The sequence below is a fragment of the Polypterus senegalus genome, chromosome 1 (genome assembly GCF_016835505.1).
Source record: "Polypterus senegalus isolate Bchr_013 chromosome 1, ASM1683550v1, whole genome shotgun sequence".
In the NCBI taxonomy this organism is placed as follows: Eukaryota; Metazoa; Chordata; class Cladistia; order Polypteriformes; family Polypteridae; genus Polypterus; species Polypterus senegalus.
The window spans coordinates 243,397,185-243,415,497 of NC_053154.1; the positions used below are offsets into that span (position 1 = coordinate 243,397,185).

Genomic DNA, 18,313 nt, shown 5'->3' on the forward strand with positions numbered 1-18,313 from the left:
GAGACAAGCTTGAAACATGGCCTGTGTATCAGTGGCATATTTCATATTTTAATTTACCAGTATTACTTATTCTGGTGCAGGGTCACTTAAACTCTCCTGTAAAAATGTCTGTGTGTGTGTCTGTAAGTACAGTATATACAGTGCGGTTGTCATGATCTTTGTGATACCAAGAAAAGTATTCTAGTTCAATACCATTTTTGATACCCAATACAGTATATAATTTAACTCAATAAAAAGTATTTAAATAAATGAAGTTTTGTATGAATTAAAATCTTAACATTGATGAAAAAAAATAGAAATTTTAGTCGTCAAAGTCAAATACTTCATGTAGTTCAATTTTATGTAGAAGGTAAGAGTAAAGTTCGGCAATAAATAAAAAGTAGAGAAGTTTAAAATTCAGTCACCAGTTGATGACATTGATGAAAACAAAAACTGTTATTGAGTTAGTATAACGAAACGTTACAAATGTCATTAAATGTTAATTGAGTAAGTATTAAAATCTTTAGTTAATGATAGTTGTTCAGAAAAGCAACATACAAACAGACCACTAACACACTTAAAGGTTTTGCATAAATGCGAACAGTGCACATTGCATATTTGTGTAAATAATCTACAATGACTATGTAACTAAATATTTTGTAAGAAAGACTAACTAGCATGTCAACATGATTTTCTGTGAGGTCATTGTGCACTTTTGTTGGGCTGCATATGAGCCTTGATGTACCAATGTACATTCTGAAGCAGAGCCTGAAGTATATGAGCACACTTATGAGTACACTGAGTAGTAGTGCCCCTGTTTATGCAGGTGAGCACTGAAAACCTACAGTGCCTTACATTGTATAATAAGTGTTTTGTAGACTTCATGATCACATGCAACCTCCACAATCCCTCCTCACATTGCTTTGACGGGTTTGGGACTTCATGGGGGCAACCATCTTTGTTTCATTGAGATAGGGGATTCACAGCGCACCAGGGAGGAAGGAGTAAGATGAGAGGGGGGTAGGGGGGATTTCACCTTTTGCAAAGATTGCCTGTTTTTAGAGCACAATTGCTCATTCATATTAGCCCAGATACCTCAAATTCAAACTGAGTTTTAGAAAGTGATTAGCAGATCTGTCAGCTAATAGCAACAAAAAAACCTGACATGCCCAGTAGAGTGCATGGCACATGCAAACCTTTTAAACATAGTAAAGAACAATCAGGATAATCAGTCCCTGATTGAAAAGTGGATTCAGTAGTTCTTATTTGAGACATTTATCAGTGGCAGACTAATTAGCAGTATGTGGAGTTGCTTGATTTCTGTTTATCATGTGAGGACACCAGCACGTTTTCCTCATTTCCTTCTCAGGTATTGATGATTGCTGCACAAGTCGCATATCTTAGATTAATTAAATCTTAACTCGATGAAAAAAGCTCTTCCAGGAGAATCCCAAGGCATTCCCAGGCCAGTCGGGAGACATAGTCCCACCAGCGTGTCCTGTGTCTTCCCCGGGGCCTCCTCCCGGTTGAACGTGCCCGGAACACCTCACCAGGGAGGCGTCCAGGAGGCATCCTGATCAGATGCCCGAGCCACCTCATCTGACTCCTCTCGATGCGGAGGAGTAGCGGCTCTACTCTGAGCCCCTCCCGGATGACTGAGCTTCTCACCCTATCTTTAAGGGAAAGCCCAGACACCCTGCGGGGGAAACTCATTTCAGCCGGTTGTATTCGCGATCTCGTTCTTTCGTTCACTACCCATAGCTCATGACCATAGGTGAGGGTAGGAACATAGATCATCTGGTAAATTGAGAGCTTTGCCTTACGAATCAGCTCTTTTTTCACCACGACAGACCGATGCAGAGCCCGCATCACTGCAGATGCCGCACCGATCTGCCTGCCGATCTCACGGTCCATTCTTCCCTCACTCGTGAACAAGACCCAGAGATACTTGAACTCCTCCACTTGGGGCAGGATCTCTCTCCCAACCCTGAGAGGGCACTCAACCCTTTTCCGGCTGAGGACCATGGTCTCGGATTTGGAGGTGCTGATTCTCATCCCAGCAGCTTCACACTCAGCTGCAAACCTATCCAGAGAGAGCTGAAGATCACGGCCTGATGAAGCAAACAGGACAACATCATCTGCAAAAAGCAGTGACCCAATCCTGAGTCCACCAAACCGGACTCCTTCAACACCCTGGCTGCGCCTAGAAGTTCTGTCCATAAAAGTTATGAACAGAATCGGTGACAAAGGGCAGCCCTGACGGAGTCCAACTCTCACTGGAAACGGGCTCGACTTACTGCCGGCAATGCGGACCAAGCTCTGACACCAGTTTTACAGGGACCGAACAGCTCTTATCAGGGGGTCCGGTACCTCATATTCCCGGAGCACCCCCCCCACAGGATTCCCCGAGGGAAACGGTTGAACGCCTTTTCCAAGTCCACAAAACACATGTAAACTGGTTGGGTTTTTGCTAAGGGTTTAGAGCTGGTCCACTGTTCCGCGACCAGGACGAAAACCACACTGTTCCTCCTGAATCCAAGGTTCGACTATCCGACGGACCCTCCTCTCCAGAACCCCCGAATAGACTTTTCCAGGGAGGCTGAGGAGTGTGATCCCTCTGTAGTTGGAATAGATAAAATATCTAAGTTGAAGTGCTTCCTACGTTGGTTACATGTTGGTTACAATTGGATTGTTAGTATAATGACGATAATTTGTATTTACTGGTGTACAAAGCAAGGAATATAAAGAGGTACTGCAGGATTTAATTTCTATTGCTGATCAAGCTAGTGTGTGTTCATCTATTTGTTTCAGTGTTCAGGTTTTTATAGCTTGTATGTTTGCCGTTCAGTAATAGAATTGAAAATTAGGTAGAGCCATGCCACCTTCTTATTTAGGTTGTTGTAGGGTCACCCTTTGGAATTTTTTATATTTGTTTGTTTAATTTTTTCATTTGTTTTAAGCCTGTTTAGTTCAGGTTCAGGGTGCTTTGGGCTGGAGTGTATCTCCACCACTTCTTGCTGCCATCAAATAGTCGCATAAACATTCATGCTTCTACCAGGCCAATGTAAAATTGTTAAAGGATGCAAGAGAATAACCAGGTTTTTTAGAAGAAAAATACTCAACACATTACCTAGAAAGGGTTTCAGACCCCTCACTCTTGACCTATGAAGTAGGAGCAGCAACCACTGTGTCACCTAGGCTTTGCTGAATATTTTTTCTACCTCCACTGTTCAGACATCAGTCTTTATATGCTTAGGGTAGACATGGCGAAACAGAAGTAGCAAGTTAATTGTTTTCATCTGTGACTAATATATTAATGTACTTCATTCTGTGTCTTAGATTATTTTGTGAATTGTAAACTTTCAAAGGAATTTTTTCTTTTTATTTTTTTCCAGGAGTTGTTGGGTTTGTTTTGCAACTGATGAAGATGACCGTACAGCTGAATGGGTTAGACCATGTAAATGCAGAGGATCTACAAAATGGGTACACCAAGCCTGTTTGCAAAGATGGGTAGATGAAAAACAGAGAGGCAACAGTACGGCTCGGGTGGCATGCCCTCAGTGTAATGCTGAATACTTAATAGTATTCCCAAAACTAGGTAAGAGACTTTTTCTTGTTAATAATATTCATGTGTCTACTTGGGTTGGGGTTCTAAGGTTTTAATTTGGTGTCAAAGCTAGTATTACTGCTAAATGAGGTTTTTTTGTTTTTTTTTGGTTTTTTTTTTTTATTCCAGGGGTGTGTTAGATTTTACTTAAAGACCTCAAATTCATATTGAAATGATTAATTCTGCATTTAGCTGTAAAATACTGTTATTTTATGCTCCATGTTATATTTTCTGTAATATTATTAAAACATTGGATCACATCTGTGAAAAATTTCATTTTAAAATTTTGCATAAAAATTTAGTAAGTGATGGAATAAATACATGTAGTTTTTGAAACAGGGTAAGTGCTGCCACCTCAAGAATCCAGTGTTCTTGGTTTTAAATGTGTACAGTTTGTTTGTTTGTTCTATGTCTGCATGGGATTTCCTATGAGTACTTCAGTTTTTGCCCTCTACATCACCAAAGACATGCTGTCTAGGTCAATTGGCAGTCCATTCATTAGTTGTAGCTGTATTTAGTATTTTGCATTTTGTATAGCAAATTAAAAGAACCACAGATGACCCACTCTTTTAGCATATCAAGGACTTAAACATGACAGTTAGATTATAACATTATAATATAACATTCATCCATCTGCTTAATCCAATTGAATGTCATGAAAGGCAGGAGACTACTTTGGCAGCATTGGGAAAAAGATTGGAAAGAAGTCCAGAAGCAACCCCGGATGGATGAGTTCTGCTAACTTAAGCCAATTCAGAATTGCCAATAAGTCTTACTCACATGCTTTGTTTTATTATGAGCCCAAAAATATCTGAGATTTGAGTTTTTACTTTTTGTCCCCACATGCCAGTACTTTCAAAGCAAAATTGTTTTGTTTGTGCATCCTGTGAAGAAAAAAGAGAAAATTGAGCTTCCTCAACTTTTAAGATTAGAACAATCCAAAAAAAAATACTGGGTGAATGAAGCTTTAACTTGTAAATAAACTGCAACACATAATATTGAATATAATGCACATTTTTCACCAAGTGAAATTACTATCACTTGGGCATAAAAAAATGTTTTTTCTCCTTAAGTTTCTTTTCACCTGGTGTAGATGTAATGTCTGTAGTATGTGTATATCTTTACATCCGCAACTGGATTTGTACTTTTTTTAAAGGCTTCACATATCTGATAGTTGCCTTTGGCATTGGCAGGTTTTGTTGTTTTATAAATTAAGATAGATGTGTTTGAGGAGTTGTGTATAAGACTTCATGTATCGTATGTATGTACAGCTTAGATTTGCTTTCTTTTTCTCTAGGTGCTGACAGATTCAGCCTTCTGCCAGAATAAGCTACTGTTTATTTACAAATTTATTTTCAATGATAGTAATCTTTTTTCTTTTTTTTTTTTGTATCTTCTAAGATGTAAAAACAATACATTACTAGATTGAAATTCTTTGTAATATAGAAATTTGTGAAGGTTATTCACAGTTAAACATAAAAATAACATTTCCATCATTGATTATTTCATTAGATGTATATCTGTTTTGTGGCCATCATAAATAAGTAATCTTGTATTGACTCGAGATAGATTATTATTTATAATTGGTGAGCCAAAAATAAGTACCATATTTCAAATATATATTCTACAAAAATGCTACAAGATGAAATAAATTTCATTATGACACTAGAAAGGGTATATAAAATAGATTGTTTTCACTGTGCATTAGCGATATACCCTTCAAGAAGATTTCTGAACACTTGCATAACTCATTCGGCCATTTCAAGGCAAATAGCCGAGATTTCGTGTCGAATAGCATCCTTGAGGACTTCCAACGTTTTGAGGTTAGTGTGTATATACCACAAGAAGAAATCGCACGGAGCAAGATCAGGCAAATGTGAAGGCCACTCCCGCAAAACTTGCATGGATCTCTGCGCTGTATGAGTTAATGCTCCATCCTGTTGAAACTAGGCATCCACCACATCCAGTTTTTCCGGCTAGGGCCGCAAAAAGTTCTCTAGCATTTCAGTGTAACGTTCTGAAGTGACAGTGACTGTTGCTCCCTCCTCCTCAAAAAAGTGCTACAATGCCAAATTCTACAACGCTGCACCAAACTGTAACATGCTTACTGTGCAGGGATCTCTGATAAATTCACGAGTGTTGGTTTCAGCCTAGTAGTGTAAGTTTTGCTTATTTAAGCAACCATTTAAATGGAAATGTGCCTCGTCACTACACTAGATGATGGCATTTCGAAAGGTTTGTAGAATGTTTGCGCACAACTCTCTACAGCTCCCCCAGTGCCTCTCAGTGAGTTCCTACACTACCATCATTTTGTATGGATGGAAATTAAGACCCTCATGCAAAATCCTCCTCAAAGACGCGTTGGAAATGTCTAACGCAGAATCATGTTTGTGCGCTGAATGTCAAGGACATTGCAAAATTGCTGCACTTGCAGCTTGGATGTTTTAAACATTCGTAAAGTCCGAGGGCAGCCTGGAGGTTTTCTGTTCAATGTTGTATCCATCTGTCTAAATTTAGACACCCACTAAAGAATTGTTTTCTGATTTGGGACATCACTGCTGGAAGGAATGCTGAAGTGCGTTTGGAAGGCGAGTTGCATAGTGATGATGGATTTGTTGTTTTTGAAGAACACCTTGACAGCTAAAGCATAGTGCGCTCGGGACCAAGGCATGTTGCCAGCTGAAAACTACAAGGGATCACCTATCAAAGGCTGCTTTTACCTAGTGCAATGACCTTGAGAAATGTGGTACTTCATTTTGGCTCACCCTGTATTTTTCAGCAGATAATTTTTCCATTGCAACATGCTCTTTGTTTATAATGATTTTTGAAGTGATTGGTCAAATAACCAAGTGGCATTCCTATTGGAGAACAGAGTGAAGAGCAGTATTTTCTCTCTTCATGCTGTTTATATAGTTAGGAGCTGTGCACAGCAATCATCGTGGAAAAAAAGGCATTCTGAAATAAATATCACTGGTATTAAAATAGCCATTTAGATAAGTCACAGTGTGATATTAAAAACAGTTAAAAACATATACTGTATATAATTTGAAATTAAATGCTTAATAATTTAATATAGGTGCATTATTTTAATAAACAGTGAAGTTTGCACTGCATAGCATTAGATGACTAATTTTGTGTTTTGTATCAATTTAATTACTCCTTTTATTTATTCTGCCTTTTTAGTTATTAAATTTGGCACAAATGATATTCGATACTTTTGCAGTAGCAACAGTGTATCCAGTTTACCTTTGTTGTCCAACACTGAAGTTAGCTTCCAGTACCCTGCCACTTTACTGTTCAAATCAAGGAGACTTTCCTGTCTTATAGTTTTAAAATGTGGTTTGTATATATTGCTCATGGTAAAGGTGCTATATATATAAAATGTACTATTTAGTCCTGTATATGAAAAAATTGTATAAATATAATTTGTTCACATTTTAATTTTATGAAGTTCTTTTTTAAGTGAAAGCAAGTCTGCTTGGTAGCATTAATTTAAAGTTTATCTTATAAAAATTACACATTTTATTGTTTAGAAGTCAGTGTGAGAGAGCTTGTTTCTCAAAGTATATATGAAATGTGAAAATTTAAGCTTGATACTGTATGATCAGGCATTAAAATCCCATCATTTGAGGAGTTTGATTTTACTGAGCAAGTCCAGTGCTTCAAGCAGATGATTCTGAATAAGGGAGAGATTTTTTGTTCAAAAGGATGTAGAGAACATTTTTAGAAAGTTAAAATTAAATGAAGTCTTCTTGGAAGGCTCTTGAAATCTTGTGCTGAACAGCTCAGCTCCATTTTTTATTTTATTTTTATGTTTGTCATTAGAAAACTAGAAGGTTCCAAAGCAAGTAATTACTATAGCTAAAAAAATGTAAAACATTTAAAAGTTTATCAAATGATTTTATAACCAGTAACTCAGAGCCACTGGTCTGAAGTTTTTTAAGATGAAGCTTGCAGGGAAACATTTCAACTTGACTAGTAATCTAATAGGGGGACTGAAGATGTCATTATCATTTTGCTTCATCTGTTATTCAACCACTTGGAGGGAATCAGGACTCGCATCAGGCTCCTATTTGTAGACTTCTCATCAGCTTTTAATACCATCTATCTCTACCTTCCTGCAAAATGACTTATACGATTTTTAATTTGGATTTTAGTCAGGTAGAGTGGCTGATTGACTTTTTAACACACAGGACTCAAAGATTGCAAGTAAATTGTTGTCTTTATGACATGCTTTCCTCATCCACATGATCCTCTCAGGGCTGTGTTTTTTCACCTGTTTTGCACATTCTCTACACTAATGAGTGTCGCAGTAAATTTGAAAACAGGTTCACCTTAAAATTTGCTGATGGCTCAGTGATTGTAAACCCAAACCAGTCATAGTACAGTAGTAACTGGTTTTGTTTATCGATGTGATGAGCTTTTTTTTCTACACTTAAATATTACAAAAACTAAGGAACTAATAATTGATTTTAGGAGAAATCCGATTCATCCACAAGAAACAATTATCAAAGACCAGGCAGTGGAGATTGTTGGCCATTACAAATACCTAGAGACAATCATAGACTGGCTTGTGATGTTTTTCATGAAAATACAGAAGACAAAAGGGACTCCACTGCTTGAGGAATCCAAGTCTTTTTAGTATGAAATCTAACATTATGGTACTTTTTTTTCCATAAATCTTGTGTTAAGTCTGTCTAAGTTCTGCTGGCCTGGGGCCTCATGTATAAACGGTGCGTACGCACAGAAATGTTGCGTAAGAACTTTTCCACGTTCAAATTGCGATGTATAAAACCTACACTTGGCGTAAAGCCATGCACTTTTCCACGGTACCTCATGCCTTGTCGTACGCAAGTTCTCCGCTCGGTTTTGCAGACTGGCGGCACCCAGCGTCAAAGCAGTGCTACTGTTCCTGTGTGGTTGCTCCTTATTTTCCTGACGCAGCTTTATAAATACACTGAAACTAACCGCATATTGTTTATTAGTGTAACGCATCTGATTGTAATTAACTTGTAACAATATAATGGTCCAGGGAACAGCCATAGTATTCCAAATACCATAACTGCTTTAGTGTTGTTACTCTCACTTCTTCTTCTTCTTTCAGCTCCTCCCATTAGCAGTTGCCACAGCGGATCATCTTTTTCCATATTACTCTCACTGCACGACTCGGGAGTATTTATATCACTGTATCTGAGTGTGAATCACAGCAGCAGCTGATCGGAAAGAGAATTATCGGTATACAGCTTCATGGACATGCTGTCTCAGCCAGTGCAAAACGTTTTAAAGCCTTTCCTGTACGGATCTCGCGGTTCAAAAACAGTTTCATCCCAAGAACTTTAAATGCACTCAATCAATTGCTCCTTGTAGAACTGTTTGTACTTATAAGTACAATCACCCCACTGTAAACTTGCACTACAGTTATAATATCGCACAACCTGAGCCACTTTATAAAGCGTATTTACATATGATACGATATCATTTTTAAGGTGAGATGCAGCAAAATATGTTTATTAAATTATACAGATAAAACTTTAACTTCATTTAAATAATCTATATTCTTCACTGGGAGTGTCGTTAAGGATAGAATAATTAAACATGTACTACAAGATATTTCAATGTTCCTTAAGCGTTTTGAAGAATCGGCGCTAAGCTTACAGATGGCTTAACTTCTATTACAGAGCTGATTGTGTGGCGATCGGTTACTTGGGGAAAGAAAAGCACTGACTGCAGTGACGGCTACGCCAATATATATTGAAAATAACACAGCTAAAAACGCAGCGACAAATTTCGGCAAAAGTTAAATGCTTGTGTCATGAGCACGAGGCGGCTATGCAGTGTCTGCAACGGACGTGGCCATCCACCACACATAAGCTACTTTACTGACATTGGCGGGCGAAGGAGCCACCGATTCTTCCTCTGCCCAGTGCCACCACAAGCCTAGAGCCCCTGAGTACTGCTGCAATAAATTATTTCATCAAGTGAAAACATGTTTAATAACGTGCTTTAACTCCTATCATCATGAAAATGATATCACGTATACATCTCAGTATTTTAGCTATTCAGAGAGCTGTAATATCACGAATGTAATGGATTCTGTGTCCAGTTGGAGGAAGAGAGCGGTTTAAGAAGCAAGTAGTGATTCACACACACAGGCACATAGAAGATCAAATACAAAACAAAGCATTTAATGTGCTACTTTAATTACGATGTGATTTGAGAAACTGGTTAATTAAACGATTTTAAGATGAAGTTTATGATGTTCTACTTTAATGACAAAATAAACTACGTGATTAAAGTGGAAATGTCGAGATTGAAGTTGACATTTCGTGCTTTTTCCCCACTGTGTGCCTTTTTTCTCTGTACCCTAATAAGCTTTCATATGACACTCAGACAGTGGGCTACAACTCGGCTTTTCACGGCGACTTTGATATGTGACTTCTTTTTTATTTCCGGCACTGTGCGATTTTGTGAACGTGAGCTTTCAAGTTTCTCCAACACGCTATGTCACTCGATCAACTTCCTTTTGTTGATTATACCACGGTTTATTTGAACAAATAGTATGTTTTTCCTTTGCCTCCACTTGGTATTTGCTGAAATTTTTATATTTCCCCCGTGCTTTTCCCATTGTCTTTTCACAGAAGGCTGAGCTTAAGGGTGATTTATATTGATTTGCATATTCAAAGAGGCGTAATTCTGGGAGGAGTTGGGGTGTTACATAAAGCGCATGCACGAGCGTTAGTTTTCACGCTGATCGGGATTTATGTAGCAGAAGAACATGGAAGTTGGAATACGCACAGATTCCTGCATCTGGATTTTTCTGTGCGTAAGCACATTTCGGCTTTTGTGCTTACGCCATGTTATAGTGCGAGTTCTGCGCACGGCTTTATACATGAGGCCCCTGGTTTGGAAATCTCAATGTTAGAAACAAAAACAGAATAAATCAAATTACAAAATAAAACAGTAAAATAAGGTATTATCAGTCAAATCTCACAAACCTGTTTAATAAGAAAGTGTTACAGAGAGTATTTTGTCAAGACAATTCTCACCTGTTACATTCTGAATTTCAGTTTTTGCCATTAGGTCACAGATTCAAGGTTCTGAGGCTACAAAGCAAATGGTTGAAATACTCATTCATTCCAACTTCTATTAATCTTATAAATTAGTTGTGGAAACGACCCGGACACAGACAGGCGGACATGTTGTAATCACCACCACACGTTTTAATTTCACTATTTACAATAAATAAACTGGTCACACAGACCCAAATAATGGTCACTCAGACCCAGTCACGTGCACAAACACCCCCCAAATACTCAGTCCTGACCACAAATGCCTCTCTCCGGGCCGCCTCCACACCTCCTCTGTGCTTCGTCCTGCCTCCTCCTGACTCCAGCGCTGAATGAATGGAGACGGCCCCTTTTATACAGTCCCCAAATGAGCACCAGGTGTTCCCGGCATTCCTCGCTTGGCCACGCCCCAGTGTGGCAGAAGTGCCGGCTGTCCTCCCGGCAGCTCCCCGGGTGTCTCCCAAAGTCTTCCCCCCCAGCACTTCCTGGTGTGGCGGAAGTGCTGGGGCAACAGGTCCCCAAGGCACTGGGGCGCCTCCTGGCGGTGACCACGGGCCTCTACAGGGTGGGGCTTCCATGCCCTGTACCCGTGGCCCCCAAAGCAACCAGGAAGGCAGCTCCCACGTGGTCCCAGATGGGCGCACTCCCACTTCTGGTCTTCCAAGGCATCCCGGCCGGGTCATCACCCCTGGCATCCACGACATAGTGTAACATTAATAAACAGCAGTAATTTGCATCAGTCATTAGGTAGGAAAAATGTTGGTTTTTCAGTGTAATATGTGTTATCTAATGTTTCACCATAAATGTGATCACTACTGTGTTACATTTATTTGTGCTACATTTCTTTAATGGCTGTGTTTTTTTTGTGGTCTTGCTGTAAATACTGCTGAAAAATCAAATTTCCCTGGTGCTGTGTTGTTTATGACATCCGTCTTCTCCTGTCTAGATGTCAACTGACACTTTGTAGTTTTTCTCTACTAAATGGAAAGGAGATGTACCAGCCCATGCTGTAATTTAATGCTCAGAGCCCTAATCATTTCCTTAAATAACATGATTATGCATGGATATGTTGTATCTAAAGCTACTGATGCTCAATAATATGTGAATCAACTGATTTAAGTATCTAGGTAATGTATAGATTTAAGCTAATGTTTGCTTGTAGACGAGATTCTACTGTATCGATTTTTTTTTGTATAGATGTTACAGTATATTTGAAAAATGTATTTTTTTTGCAAATCTTTTTACATCATTGCTTGTATTATTAATATTGTTTGAAATCTGTGTAAATTCCTTTTATGGTATAAGGCTGGCCAAAGTACTTGATTACTGTAAAATTTAGCAACTCTCTTGGACATATTGAAGATTACTTGATTACTTGATTGACAGTGTAATATGCTGTCTCAGATTAGAAGAAATTAATGTACTGGGACCACTTTAAAATGCTTGTATACCACAAAGAAACATTGTTGAAAAATTTTTGTCAAGCTTTTCACTTTTTCATTTTCAGTATGTCTTTGTTTTTTCTAGGACCTCTAGTTTATGTCTTGGATCTTGCAGACCGTCTGATTTCTAAAGCATGTCCATTTGCTGCTGCAGGCATTATGGTTGGTTCTATCTACTGGACAGCTGTGACATATGGTGCTGTTACTGTGATGCAGGTAATATGTTCCTCTCTTGTCATGAAAATACATTTAAATTTAATCACTGTCAATAAAATTGTAAATGCTTAAGCAGTCACACTATTCCTTCTTCTGGCTGAAATACTCTGTTTCATAACTCTTTTTTGCACTGTTTAAAGGAGCTAGAGGAGAACTCCAGGAGATTTATTGTGCATGTAAACATGTATTATTAAGCAACTATGTTACTGCAGTCACAAAAGCCACGATGAGACATAGCAAGGTTTGGGGCAGCCACCTGTATAATTTGTTCTCCTCGCTGCAAATTGTCTTTTAAATGATAGCACTGCTGTGCACAAAACCGAGTCCAGAACTGAGGGAATAGGGAAAAGGTGGAGGTTTTTAAAGGGGAAAACAGGAACTGAGATCATAGGGTTCGGGCTCATTGAGTTCTTCAGCCATTGGTTCGAGCCCGGACAGGACATCACAGGTGCCGGAGCCGGCAAGGTCTCCTTCGATAAGTTCGGTCCCGGAAGTGACGTCAGGAGAGCCAGGTGGAATCTCCCGAGAATGGTCTGCAGGCAAGGGAGAAAAAGAGTCAGTGCACTCTGCCACATCCCGGTATGTCTCAGAACTGTCCTTACCCAAGCCCTTTAGCTGCCTCCCATAAACACTTGTGTGATACTGCCTAACAAGGTTATTCACCTTAATCCGATTATGTGTGTTCATGTAAATGCACTGAATGACAGAGTCATCTGCAAATTTCAGGATATGTCTGTCTTTGTGTGAGCTCCTGCAGTAATTTGTATTTAAGTTGAACAAAAAAGGTGACAGACCGCATACTTGAGGTTTACTGATAGATATATTTAGGCTATTAGAACACCAGCTATTAAGACTCCTCCTTTGTGTTCTGTTAGTTTTGAAGTCCACAATCCACCCGAGCTGAAAGAAATCTTTAAAATGCAATCTTGCATCATTGTTTTTTTTTAAATCCTTCTCATACAGTAAATTGAGAAGTTTTGGAATGTTAACCCCCCCATCTCGCTCTGTATGGAAATTGATAAGGATCCTGATAGGCCTGGGTTTTGCGTAGTGGTTGTTTTTTAATTAAGATCCTAAAGGATTTCATGATGTGAAAATTTAAGGCCACCGGTCTAAAGTCACTTAATGCTTTGGGGTGTGTAGTTTTTGCTAATGAAATAACATTTGCCTGTTTTCATAAGGAGGGCACTTGTCCAAAGATATATTAAATATGGGGTTGGAATAATGGAGTGAGCTGCTCTGCACAGGAGTGACGCCGGTGCCCAGTTATTCTGTTTGGACCCAATCTTTTTTTTATTTTAGTTTGTTTATGGATGTTTCTGACTTCTTTCTTGTTAAAAAGGGCTGACTCATGGCTCCAGTTCTGAGTCTGTTATTTTGCTAATATCCAAAGCAAAAACTTGTTTCTCAAATCTTGAATAGAATTCATTGAATTTTTGAACCAATTTATACTCCATTTTAACTAATGGCAATTCAACATAATTACTGCATTTAATGTGAATTCCAGCCATCATCTACATGCCATTCCACAATGGTAATCCATGGCTTGTTGTTAGTTGTTGTGACTGATTTGACAAGGATTTTGGTATGCCAACAAAATTTTATATAACAGCTTACAGTGTCTGCCATTTCATCATCGTCAGTATTGGATTATTTAAACATGGACCAGTTAGTGTATTCAAAACCGCCATGCAGGCACTTGATAGAATCCTCATCCCAGACTTTGATCTCTTTAATTTCAGGTGGTGCTTGTTTTATGTGATTGGAATAAGTTGGTCACAGTTATCATCTGATGAACCCAGTGGTGGGTTGGATCTAAATTCATTAATGAAAATTTGAAGTTCCTATAGCACTGATCAAGCACTTTGTTATGGGGAAAATGTCATTTTGGTAAAAAAAAAACAAAATAATACTATAGTGTTCTGCCCAAAATAAAACTTGGAGATCAGGAAATAGCAATTCAAACTTCTGTATCCCTCTGGAGAAAGTATTAATGGCTTATCTTGTCAATGACCTTAAAGGAATATAGACACTTGTAATGACAATTTTTGGAAACATTCTGGTCAAATAAATGGGTTGTAGTGAAACAGAAATTTCATATCCTATGTGCATGTTTTTTCTGTAATCATAACTGTTTTACACTCTTGTTTATTTATAAAAAGGGATACTCCTCTGCTGTGTGACCTACTAGTGATGGCTAAGTCTCTGTCCAAACAAACTGGTACACCATATTCATAGATCTTTAAATCTCATTTCTATTTAGCCAGGTTTCTGTAAATGCCATAATGCAAGCAGTTCTGTAATTGGTCTGAAAGCATACACATGCTTGAGGTTCATCCAATTTCTTTCTGAGAAACGAAATATTTCCCATTATAAGAGTAGGTTCAGGGAGTTGGCAGTCACAGTTTTTTCAGTCTTACTTGAATACCTCCTCTTTTCCCCCTTTTTTATTTTATTTCCAGTCACACAACTATTATTGCAAGTTGCACTATTTAAAAAAAATGCCAAAATTCACTGAGGAAATATAGTTGTAAATTTGTGCGTTAAGTTCTACTAAAACGGGTTACTCTCAACTGTACTTAATCCATACAGGTTGATTAGGAGAGGTAGCTTGAAGAACCAAAGTCAAATGAAAATAAATCCATATAATAAAGATAAGAATAAACATTCTGAATGTATTTACTTTGCTGCAACACCATTACCTCCCAGAAAACAAAAGATAAGGAAAAGTAACACAAATATGAGTGTACTCACACTAGCAATTTGTTCCGTGCCCGGGCACATTTGTGCGCATGTAACCCCACAAAGTCTAGTTTGCTTGACTAGTGTGATTGCTCCATGCTGGGCCAATTGTACCGTGTCCTGGCCCACTTGGAATAAGTGGGTTCGAGCATGGTTCAGTAGCACTCGGGAACAGTGTGATTGCTGAGCATGCCCAAGCATGGAAAACAGACATGATGTCAATGAGGCGTCAGAAAGTGCAATTCTCATTTCATTCAGCATCTTTTGAGTTAAAAACAGGTTTTTATTCTCACCTTACACATGAACTTAAATTGTAGCTGGCAAGAAAAGCTGCAAATTCCTCCCATAGCATAATTTGTCACCATCAAAAATCTTCCTGGACATGCAGCACGACCCAATACATCTGTTAATGGGTAGAGTATTATACTGCCCTGCACGAACACAAAACAACCACAAAATAAATAAAATCATTTTGACTTGCTTGCTGTCACTCTGTGCTCGGATTTTATTTTGCCTTTACACTAAATCGCATGGTCATGATTAAAGCATGCCCGGGTGCAGAGTGAACGCAAGCTAGTGGGCGGTGTAAGGGGACAGTTGCGCTTGGGCATGGTACAGAACAAATGTGCCTAGTGTGTGTACATCCTTAAAGAGAGGGAAAAAAATTTACAGAAAACTGCTGGGTGCTGCACTTTTAGCGACCAATGTATTTTATGAAAATGAGCACATTGAATTTAATCCTCTTTATATGTATTTGTTACAGTACAGTGATTAATACTTTTAACATGCAGAATGTGATATTATAATGTTTATCTTCTGTGCTTCAATGTTACTGTATAATGTTTAATGCGGTGGCTCTGAGGCTAGGAATCTGCACTGGCAATCGGAAGGTTGCCGGTTCGAATCCTGTAAATGCCAAAAGGGACTCTGCTCTGTTGGGCCCTTGAGCAAGGCCCTTAACCTGCAATTGCTGAGCGCTTTGAGTAGTGAGAAAAGCGCTATATAAATGCAAAGAATTATTATTAATAGTACTATATGGTAGTAAGAACACCACCTGCCATTATTGGAAAAAATGCACTGATTAATTGTACTAGGTAGTAATGTTAATATAAAGTCATGCATCTAAGCAGCTAAAATATATCACAAGTTGTTGTTTTGGAAACATTGTGACACTCTTTCATTTTTTGAGAAATGTATTGTCCTTATAGTGGTAATGGCTAATAGTGTAATATATTGTATTGCTCCTTCAATGGGTGATCAGAGTATTACCTTTTGTTCTTTTTTTGCATACTTGTAATTTGATTATACAGCAGACATAAATTAAAAAGGACACTGAATAGCACTGATACATTCAAATTCAAGCTACAACAATATATAGCAACACTACACTATTTAAAAGTCTAACAAGACCAATGATGGTAGTTAATTTCCAATTTTTTTGGCCATAGGAAATGCTTCCAAAATGGATATGAAATAGGAAGATGATGTAGCTAGCCTCGCAATGTTCCAAATCAGAACTCCGTAGGTATTATGTTATCAGCAGTCAGTGGTGATTATGCTTTTCATAAATATGGATATGATGTTCCATAAAGGCCAGCACTAACACCCACCTGGAGTTCTGAGTTATTTATTTACTCTTATCTCTCCTCTTTCTCGGACCCTCCTGATTAAAGATTTGCTGTCAGTCTCTCCAGGGGTGGACAAATTGTAAATGAATATAGTAGTCTGCTGGGCTACCTGCTTTGCAAACTTGATAGTCCAGGTATGCCTTCTGGTAGCTCAGCTTCATAATCAGGGGTGGAGGGTTACCTGCATCTTTTTATAGCAGTGTTTATGTGTAAAGTTTTGTTAAGAATGAGTGCATAGCACTCTTCTACCAAATATGAACACATTCAGCAACTTGGAAGGGAATGTTTTAGCAAATAAATACTTTTTAAAAGATAATGTCAAGTTGATTTGTAGACTTTCCCCAAAGTACAAAAAAAAAAAATGTTGTCAACAATGACCCGGAATAAAGAATTAATATTGTGTTCTTAGATTTTATTTTCCGACCTAATTTAGACCCCCACCAATTATTTTCTCTGTTAAAAACATCATCAGTTTGACCTCAGATGCATTGTGTCTTTTTACAGTGTTATGTACCTTTAGTTGACCACAGCCAGTGGTCTGTGTATACAGCTACATTAAAACTGGTCACACTTTCGACCATTAAGAGGGTCCTCATATTAGTAAAAGTAAGGTTTAGGCCTAAAAAGCATTTTTACACACTGCACTTTTTGCGCTTATAGTAAGAAACTTTTTCACATATTGGAGGTATATAAATTCTTCTCTCTGACTGCATACGGCATGATCATTTGTAATGGTTTATAAAACTCGGATTTTGAAAGGTTAATGTCCATTTTGTGCTGCTGAACACTTGACAATCTATGACAGAAGCATTGTTGGGACATTTAAGCCATTACATGTGATCAACAAGCTACTGAATATTTGAGATTATTTTCTCAGCATTAGCAGGCCCTGTCAGTTGAAGATTTATCTGCATCATCAGTGAAAATTTTTGTTTCCAAGTTATACATTTCATGAAATGACTCAGCACTGCATTTTATTACAAGCTAACTAGTAATTGGTTTAATGTTACTGTGCTTTCTCACCATTTCAATCCAAAATAAGTTTTGCCTGAAAACAAAGAATGGCTTTTTTTTTCCTTTTTTTTTTTTCTTTTTTGCATTTATATAGCACTTTTCCCATTACTCAAAGCGCTCAGCAATTGCAGGTTAAGGGCCTTGCTCAATATATGTGGTTTCTGTATGCTGTCTGCATATAGCACAATATATTCTCTGACTTGGTTGTTATGATGTCTGTCTCCTTCCTGCAGTAATCACTACTTTGCAGAATAACCCCCGTGTTTAATCTGCTAAAAATTTCTCCCAGTAGTTGAAAAGTTATTTTTTTTATTTATTTTTGTCGTAATGCAGTAATATTTTCCCCATCCTCTTCCTACTGTTTTTTTTTTTTTTAATCCATAACAAAGTATACATTAATTACTTTATTTATATCATAGTAAATGATAAGCAGATACATTTCTCTTTGGCATTGTTGTCCTTACTGGCCTCGTTGCTTTACAGCTAACACCGTTGTTCCTCTTGCTTGCTTTAGTGAACTGCTGAACAATTTTGCTATATTGTTCAACTGTGTGTCCTTGTGCATGTGTGTGTGCAGACCCATTAAGCAAAAACAGAAAAGGAATGTAGAGTATATTT

The 18,313-nt window shown here is 38.1% G+C and overlaps 1 protein-coding gene across 1 annotated transcript in view; it reads left to right on the top strand.

Annotated features, from left to right (window-relative positions):
• march5 (membrane-associated ring finger (C3HC4) 5) overlaps window positions 1–18,313 on the top strand; it is a 78,782-nt gene that overhangs the window by 32,380 nt on the left and 28,089 nt on the right. The window contains exons 2-3 of the mRNA XM_039770883.1: window positions 3,375–3,577; window positions 12,181–12,311. Coding sequence (XP_039626817.1) covers window positions 3,375–3,577; window positions 12,181–12,311 — 334 coding nt within the window. The remainder of the gene's footprint in view (window positions 1–3,374; window positions 3,578–12,180; window positions 12,312–18,313) is intronic.